Raw genomic sequence first — 9,184 nt, 5'->3', positions numbered from 1 at the left:
ATTATTCTGGAAAAAAATACCTTACTTTAGTTTCAAAAAGTAAATGTGAAAAATTTCAGAGGCCAAAAACAGTTCTTTCCTGCCAAGCGTAAAGCAGACATTTAATCTAGTGATTTCTTTCAGTAGAAAATGGGCTTGATGGACCAAATGGTCATCTCCTGTGCTGTAACCATTCAATGAAAACCACCTCTTTAAAACATCAGATATCCCATATGTGTCTGAAGTGACCACGGGCGAAAGAACTGCCTTTGTCAATGTGTGGTGTGCCATTGTAAATGAGTTCAAATCAAACCTTGTCTGGCTGGTATTACGAACTGTAAATTAGCTCTGTTGGAACGCATTTATGAATCTTGCAGAAATACCAAGCCAGAAATCTTCTTCCACCTCACGTAAAATGACACTCCCTGCAATGATCTGAGAAAATCTCTGACTCCCACCCCCCGCATCATTACACTGAAGTTGACCACTGGCCCCGCTCATTCTGGATACATCAGATAGATGTGTCATAGACAGGATTGACAGCTTTCAGGATTTCCAACTTCATTGGCAACCCTTAAGATATTCGTCAAGCTTTTTGACCAAAATCGATGATATTCCAAACAACCCCCATCATTACTACTCTGGGGAAGAAAATCCCAACATCACTGACTGAATATTAGGCTTTTTCTTTACATCTTTTCATCTTCCCTTATTGGAGAAGTACAATTTGGGGAAAGCACGACTATTAAAATAGTTGACCCATCCTTTACAGTTTTTAGTTTATTTTCTTAAGAACATCATAAGCAGAGTCTTATATTTACATCGTCAAATACCAAAGCGCGTAAAATCAGGAGAACGTCAAAACTCTGAAATTTAGCTGTTTGAGTTTAATGGCCACAGACTGTTCAGAGTTGTATCCGTTTTTTTTAGACTCAGCAAGGACGACTTAAAAGTTTGTCTTTATCCTCCTTTGTCTTTTTGTTCTTCCATACTAGAACTTGTCGCATCAAAGTCCATTGCCTACGGGATATCTTTCTATGGTGAATGAGGTGCTTCAAGATGTATGTTGGGTATAGCTGAGCGAGCCACTGTGCTAATGACGTTCCGACTCATACCCGGCTCCACATTGCTAGGCTCTGGTTCTTCCTGTAGAGGGGTCTCGTACCGCTTATGTATGTGAAGAGTCTGATGTGCTTTGCAGTACCCAACCAGTGGCTGATCATAGTTGTAAAAGGCTGTGATGTTCATGGGCAGTGGAGTCTGTCAGGGAAAGAGAATAGAAGAGAATGTTAGAGTTATTGCAACTGAACTTCTGGGCAGAGATGAGGTTCTGTTTGCAAAAGCTGATGCTTCAAACTGCTTCAGGGCAACGTCTCTAACTGAGGAAGGAGAATCGGGGAATGATTCTGAACACAAGGGCAGGGGCCTTTCGGCTCACCATTGCCTGTGTCAGCTGTTTGGTAGAGCTACCCAAATCACCCCACTCCCCTAAAAATATCCAAACCGGAACATCAAAAGCGTACAATCCTGTTAGTTACTCGGTGATCACTGCCGGTGCAGAATTTTTGAATAAAGGAGGTATGCTGACAGTAATGACACAATGAACATTTCTGTTACCAGTCGGCACAAACGTAAACTCAGAAGAGGAGAGGGTGAGCAAATGGTTTTGAATGAACAACTTCACACAGACAGTTGGTGAATGCGCCCACTGAGGGAGGCTGAGTGCTAGTGCTGGATAATTGGGTTTTCGAAGATGCTGTATAGCATAAATAAAGACTTGCATTTATGTTGCACCTTCCATGACCTCGGGGTGTCCTGAAGTGATTTACAGCTATTGGAGTACTTTTGAAGTGTAGTCACTGTTATACTGTAGGAATCTCAGCGGCCAATTGGAACACAGCAAATTGGAAACAGTTTTTCCCCATGTCATCCAATGTTTATCCAATAGCAAACATTAATAAAGCTGATAATCCAGTCATTACCTCATTCCTGTTTGTGGGAGCTTGCCATGCACAAGTAGCTATGCACATCACCACAGTGACAACACTTAAAGTACTTCATTGGCTGTCAAGCACTTGGGGGTGTTTTGAGGCCATGAGAGTTGGTGCATCATGCAAATCTTTCCTTTCTTATCTTTAGCCTTGGAAAACCCTTTGTCTCAGATTCTGTAAAACACTTTGTGCAGTAGAGAGATTAAGTGTGCTGCAATAGTTGGAGATGGCAAGGCAGTAAGGCCAATGATGTACCCTTAGCCCAATCTCATAACGATATTCTGTTTCAAAACCGTCAACCCTTGGGCTTTTGTGGATGTGAATGCGAAAACTGGGGTCGGGGTGGCGGGTGGCTTTCTGCTGTGCACTGAAGCTCACAATGTTACACTTTACAACGAGCAGGGGGAGACACAAGACCACCAACCTGTTGGTATGAGTGGGGTGGGGATTTATGGATTTTAACTCTGGTCCTAGACAAGAAATGGCAATCACAAAGCTAAAACAAAATTTCAATCAAGGACTGCAATAGAACTGGATAAAAAGAGACAAGGCAGATAAACATCAACCCAAACTATACCATTAAACTACCCACCATCCTTCACCACAAACCGCTTCAGGCTCTGATTGAAAAAAAATAAATTTTTAAATCTCTCTCTCTCAGAATCACTGAATTACACTTCAATAACAATATACTCCTTCAGCGTAATCTGGCAATTAATGATGTTTTATGAGCTATTAATCTTTTATTGCTAATCTAAGCATTCATGCATATCATCTAGTGTCTGTCATCTTTAATTAGACATGCCAACTGATTTTTCAATTAAAATCTAATTGACGTTTGAGTTTTAATTGCATTTTTACTTTGCTTATCAGTCTAACGGCAACAGGAAAAAAGATCAGACCTTGTTGTATTCAAAGAGGGAACACACATGATATTAACCACTTAAATGTCCTTACATATTCTCTAAATAAAAAGAAAGCAAATTCCTCTGTGGCTTCACCCATCCCTATCCCCGTAACCTACTCCATTCCTACAAACCTCTGAGATTGCTTTGTTCCACCATTTCTGGCCCCTTGAGCAGCCCTCATTTTAATTGCTTCACTTTTGGTGGCTGTGCCTTCAGTTGCCCAAGCTCTGGAATTCCCTGCATAAACATCTCTTGCCTGTCAACCTTGCTTTCCTCCTTTAAGATGCCCCTTAAAAACCTACTTCTTCAACCAACTCATTGGTTACTGATCTGGATGTCTCCTTATATGGTTTGGTGTCAAATTTGGTAATGCTCCTGTGAAGTGCCTTGGAATGTTTCACTCACCTTAGAGATGCTCTATAAATGCAAGTTATTGTTATTTGGTAGAAATTCATCTTGGGCAGTGCTTAAAGTGGGCGGTATTTATTCGAAAGCTTGTTATGTTTCCCTGTCCAGTATTCAGACCTATTGCAGAGTGTGCTGTTGGAACTAGAGCAGGCAATTAGGAAGGCTCATAATACGTTAGCCTCTATATCAAGAGATTGGGGTATACAAGTAAAGAAGTAGGCCATTTAGCCTGCAATTATATAGCGTTTTGCTGAGACCACTGCTTGATTATTCTGAACAGTTTTCACCTCCTTACCTAAGGAAAGAAATACTTGCCTTGGAGGGGGTGCAATGAAGGTTCATGAAGTTGCTCCTGGGATGAGAGGATTGTTATATGAGAAGTGATGGATAGAATGGGCCTATATTCTCTAGAGTTTAGATGAATGAGGTGCTCTCACTGAGACATAAAATTCTTAGCATTGATCCAGTCAAGCACTCTGATACATTTTTTATTTTGGATTTCCAGCATCCGCAGTATTTTGCTTTCTCCCTGAGAGACTGTTTTCCCCGGCTTGATAGTCTTGAACTCGGGTGTCATGGTCTCGGGGTAAGGGGTTAGCCATTTAGGGACTGAGATGAGGAGAAATTTCTTGACTCAGAGGGCTGTGAATCTTTGGAATTCTCTATCCCAGAGAGCTGTGGATACTCTGTCGTTTAATACATTGTTACAGAGATTGGTACATTTTTGGATACCAAGGGAATTAAGGAATCAGGATTGGGTGGACAAGTGGAGTTGATGCAAAAGATCCATCATGGTCTTACTGATAAGCAGGGCCGTCTCAAGGGGCTGAATGGCCTAATTCTCGTATTTCTTATGTTTTCATGTTCTAAGTGTTTATGCCACTCCCTCTTAAATGGTGTGATTGGCTTGACTTCAATTGCCATTTGTGGTATGTCTTTCCTCTTCTAAAGACCCTTTGCGTGAAATATGTCTCTTCATCTCCCTCTTTATTCTTCTATTGCTGACACGGAGCATACACCACTTTGGCAATGATGGACCTTTCAGTGGGAATCTATCAGTTCTGAAGAAGAGTTATATTCGACCTGAAATGTTAACTCTGTTCCTCTCTCCATAGGCCAGAATCTTCGGGTCGGCGAGCAGGGGTGAGGCCTGCTCGCCGACACGTAATATGACGCGCGGTGACATCGGCCATGCGTCCCAACGTCACCGCCCGTCATTCTGACCCTCAGTTCGGCAGGCGCGTAGCAGAGTTGGCTGCGCGACCACCGAAGTGTCAAAGCCTTTTAAGGCCATTTAAAAACTAATTAAAGTGATTAACTGAGCTGCCCGTCCAACCTGAAGGTTGGCTGGGCAGGCGAAAAGCCCAGGCGGCCTTCACATTTATCATGAAACCTCATCCACGGGCGGGATGAGGTTTCATGAAGTGTTTATAAATTGAATGAAAGTTTTTACCAAAGTTCATTGGCATGTCCCAGCTCAAGTGACACTATCACATGAGGGAACATGTCTTAAAATTTTTTTTTTCTTTCCTAAAATTTTTAGAAATCAAACTAATCTCCCTGAGGTAGCTCTGTGCCTCAGGGAGATTTCTACACTATCTCGTGACTCAGCCTCCTCCCTCCGGCCGCACAGGGAGCGCTCAGCGCTTCCGGGTGCACGTCATGCTGGGCGGGCCTTAACTGGCCCGCCCACGTAAAATGGCGGTGTGCTGCCAATTGCTGGTGGCACTCTGCCCTGCCCATGCCCACGCCCGTGCCCGCTCCCGCCCAACCCCCTCGGACGGGGAGAAAATTATCTCCATCATTGCTGCCAGACCTGCTGAGTATTTCCAGCACTTTCCATTTCTATCGGCGGGAATAACCTTTCATTATTTATTCTCTCAAGCCCTTTCATCATTTTCAACACTACATTGAATCCGCCCCTTAACATTCTGTGCCACAGAAACCGTAGGTTTTCAAAATATCATTATGGCTACATTCTCTGATCTTCAATTGCTTCCCTTTTTCTTTGCCTCTGAAAACCTCTCTATATGGTTTCCCTCAAACCGTACATATAGTTCTTTCACTGACGTTGTGGGCTGAAGTAAAAATATTGCAGTGCAAAACGAGAGATTATGATACTTCAGACTACAGCAGTACAGTGTCTAAAAGTGAGGTTGTGATTAAATAAGATTTGGAAAAAGGAGGTAACCAAAGAGTAACTTTGCTTGCCATAACCACGACTCTGTCAAAAGGAGGCACTGACTTAAGCTCAAAAGAGGGATGAACAGACTGCTTAGAATCACGGACTTGACACAGGCGGTTGGTGAATGTGGCCGGTTGTGCTGGCAAATTCGGCCTTTGAAGGCGCATTATTATAACGCGGCAGGACTGAGCAAACTTTGGTGGCGCCGTTTTGGATGAGACATTAAACCGAGATCCCATCTGCCTTCTTGTAGCGCAACGCAAATGAAAAATGGGGTAGTTCTGCTGGCGTCCTGACTAATATCATCCCTCAACTAACACCCAAAAAAAAACTGACGGTCTGGGCATCTACTTTGTTGCTGTATGTGGGATCTTGCTGTGCGCAATTCGACAGATACATTTCCTACATTACAACGGTAGCTGCACTGCACAAGCATCTAATTGGCTCGAAAGTATACCACACGGACTGCATCGGTTCAAAAAAGGCAGCTCATCACCACCTCCTCAAGGGCAATTCGGGATGGGCAATAAATGCTGGCCCAGCCAGCAACCTGCACATTTCATGAAAAAAAAGTATTTTGAGATGTCTGGTGGTCATGAAAAGTGCCACATAAATCTGAGTCTTTTTATAGCAACAGTGGCTAAACTTTAAAACAAAAACAAAATTACCTGGAAAAACTCAGCAGGTCTGGCAGCATCGGCGGAGAAGAAAAGAGTTGACGTTTCGAGTCCTCACGACCCTTCAACAGAACTGAGTATAGTATAGTATAGAGGGGTGAAATATAAGCTGGTTTAAGGTGGGGTGGGGGAGAGTGAAGTTGAGGGGCTAAACTTTAAAGGTAGTTCATTGGCAATAAAGTAATTTGGGGCATGCTTTGTTTGGGAAAGGCACTGTGTAAATAAATGTAAGTCCACCTTCTCTTTTTTTCTTGGAAGACAATCTATCAGGGGCAGAGTTTTACAAGGCCCTCCCCGCCGGTGGGATCATCCGGCCCTGCCGAAGCCAATGAGCTTTTAAAGGGGTCGCTGCAATTTCTGGCTCCGCCCCCCCCCAGGCCGTGACGGGGCCGTAAAATTCCGCCCCCATTTTCCTGTAATGCCCTCTGTTCAAACCGAAATGGCTGCAACCGGAGGACAGTATAATGCTTCTTATCTCCGATGTTGTGTATCGCTCTGGGTGCTAGGGACTCGAGTCTTTCGGCACTGGCCGAGTTTCTTGCCCTGGCTGAATTGCTTAAGGTGGAACAGCATCGGGTCGGCACGCGGGGATAAGTCACCTTCACTTCCTGTGTCTGCAACATTAACAATACATTGCAAGACAAGACCGAGAAGGTTGGAGTAGCAGGAACATATTTTTCATTTTTAAGCAAATCCTATTTTGATCCATTCGGCATTGCTGCAGGATTTACAGTGTGCTCCACGGGACTCCTTGGTTACCATTTCATAAAAATATAATAAATCACACCTCATCCCGAGGGACAACTGGATGTGATTTTTCGGTGAAGTTGCTCCATTTCAATTAGCCACGAGTCAGCACGTTAAGCTGAATATGACAGCGCTCCAAAACTGGTCACGTTCTTCAGGAGTGTATTTTAATAATTGGTTTAAGAATAAAAGAAATGCTCGCTCGGGAATGTAATGGATACTGAAATAATTCAATTAAATAAAATCTCTCCGGACGGTTTGAAATATTCTACAAAGATAAATTTCAACCGACAAATCAAGCATAGCTTCTGATAAATTGACCATGCGCAGCTGCAACTTGAGACCACTACGGCAAGCATCCTGGTTTTTACACAGAGCAGTGACAGGGAGAGTTGAGTGGGGCTCAGTGCCTGTTTGGGCATCGACAGGTGCACCACCTCGGGGAGAACAGCATCAGGGTGGAGAGGTCTTCGGTCCGAAAGGACTTGGACTCAAAAGATGATCAGCACAGGTTGAATGGAGCCACCAGCCACATCTGCCGCCCAATGGTCAGGGATTGGACACTGGTGGACGCTTCATGCCACGACTTCAGGGTCAGCCCAAACATAGGCAAGCAATTGGCGACACTTTTGCCTACCGACACCAAGGCCTGAATATTTCTCTCGTCAGGTGGGCTCGGTGGGAGCGGGCGAGGGCGCTTGGGGAGCCGCCCGGGATCGGCTCCGCACCGCGATTTCACGCGGCTGCATGGATTGCGAGCGGCAGTGCTGAGCGCTGCCTGTGTGGGTGGGGTGGGGGGTTGGGGGAAGGAGGGACTGTGTCACATGAGATGGGACATGTTTTTCATGTCAAAATAAAGGTTTTATTCAATTGGTATTAGCTTTTGGAAACCTCATCCCGCTCGTGGATGAGGTTTCCTAAAAAAAACGCAAAGGCCGTTTGGCCTTTTCGCCTGCCCGCCGACCATTAGGTTGGACGGGCAGCGTAAATTTGAAGTTAATTAGTTCATTAATGGCCTTAATAGACCTTACAATTATCGGCGTTCACGCAGACATCTCCGGCACGCGCCCGCCAAACGAAATATCGTGGAGGTGAGTGGTGGAGTCGGGACACACGCCCGACGTCAACGTGCTTCGTATAACATTCGGGCTTGTCAGGCGCACGATGAAGGCAAACCTCTGGCCTAAGGATTATGCACTTGGAAGGAGTTTATTTAGCCAAGACTGGGAACGGGTTACCAGGGAGGATATTGACATCCTGGCCCTTGAAAACAAGGCTCTTATACCTTTGAATTGCTTTCCCTCACCTTCTTTGAAGAAGTTGGACTTGACCTGGTTCTTTTTATCTGGTGCTGTCATGCTATTGGGTTAATTTTGATTGTACCATCTCAGAAAGTCGAGTGCATCAAAATTCCTGGTATGCATCAATCCCATTTCGTCAGCCAAAGTGGTGGGACATTTTTCTTCAGCTTTTAGCAGTTTGGCTCAGTTATGCTTTAAAATTATTTCAACTAGAAGATGAATGTCAAAAACATTATTGGATGAAATTTATTATTTTTTTTGAAGCAGCGATGTGTCTGTGTTTCTGTGGAGAGTGATGTTAAATGTGTTCTTTCACTTGAGAAAGTCTATTAAACTAAGAGGAAGGCTATCCTTACAGTAAACTGATTTCAGGATTGAGCCACTAATCACCTGTGTTATGTTGATCGTTAGATCAACCTCATGTCGTACGATTATTCTATACGTTTTGATGTGGGTTTTCATGCTGCTATTAAGTGCAAACATTCCAATTACTAACACTTGTTATTGGGATTGGGCGTGGGAGTCAGTAACTCTTTTGAGTCAAAACAATAAACTAAATTAACAAAAAACAAGGGAGAAATCAAGCACAGCCCCTAAGTCAGGTCAGCTGTAAAATCAAGGAAAAACTTTTAAAGGAACCTTACAAACATCAAACTAAGATGTGATTAAAGTGGTCAACAAAACACCCCAGTCCCCGCGGTGCCCACCGGGCACGGAAGGCCTCGATGGTGCCGGCAGACACCGCGTGCTGTGGGAGTCAGTAAGGTGCACACATCTTTTTTCATCTTAATTTGATTTTTTTTTTTCCAAATCAAAACAAACAGGTTAAATTTTGAATCCTCTAATTATCACATAGGTTTTGTTGTCCGTAATTAAAATGTTTTTCACAGTTTTGAAACATCCAGGTACCATTTAGAAAACAACAAATTCAATGGTTGCACAAAGATTGGTCACACCCAAAGCAGCTGGGCATGGGATTTTGTTCCCT

The 9,184-nt window shown here is 43.8% G+C and overlaps 1 protein-coding gene across 1 annotated transcript in view; it reads right to left on the bottom strand.

Moving 5' to 3' along the window:
* Positions 1 to 826: 826 nt before the first annotated feature.
* LOC144694845 (leucine-rich repeat transmembrane neuronal protein 4-like) overlaps positions 827 to 9,184 on the bottom strand; it is a 262,179-nt gene continuing 253,821 nt past the window's right edge. Inside the window, exon 3 of the mRNA XM_078565483.1 lies at positions 827 to 1,239. Coding sequence (XP_078421609.1) covers positions 1,015 to 1,239 — 225 coding nt within the window. The 3' untranslated portion in view covers positions 827 to 1,014. The remainder of the gene's footprint in view (positions 1,240 to 9,184) is intronic.

The sequence above is a fragment of the Cetorhinus maximus genome, chromosome 20 (genome assembly GCF_964194155.1).
Source record: "Cetorhinus maximus chromosome 20, sCetMax3.hap1.1, whole genome shotgun sequence".
Classification (NCBI taxonomy): Eukaryota; Metazoa; Chordata; class Chondrichthyes; order Lamniformes; family Cetorhinidae; genus Cetorhinus; species Cetorhinus maximus.
The sequence above is the reverse complement of the archived record's forward strand: the minus strand, read 5'-3'. Positions and strand labels throughout refer to the sequence as shown.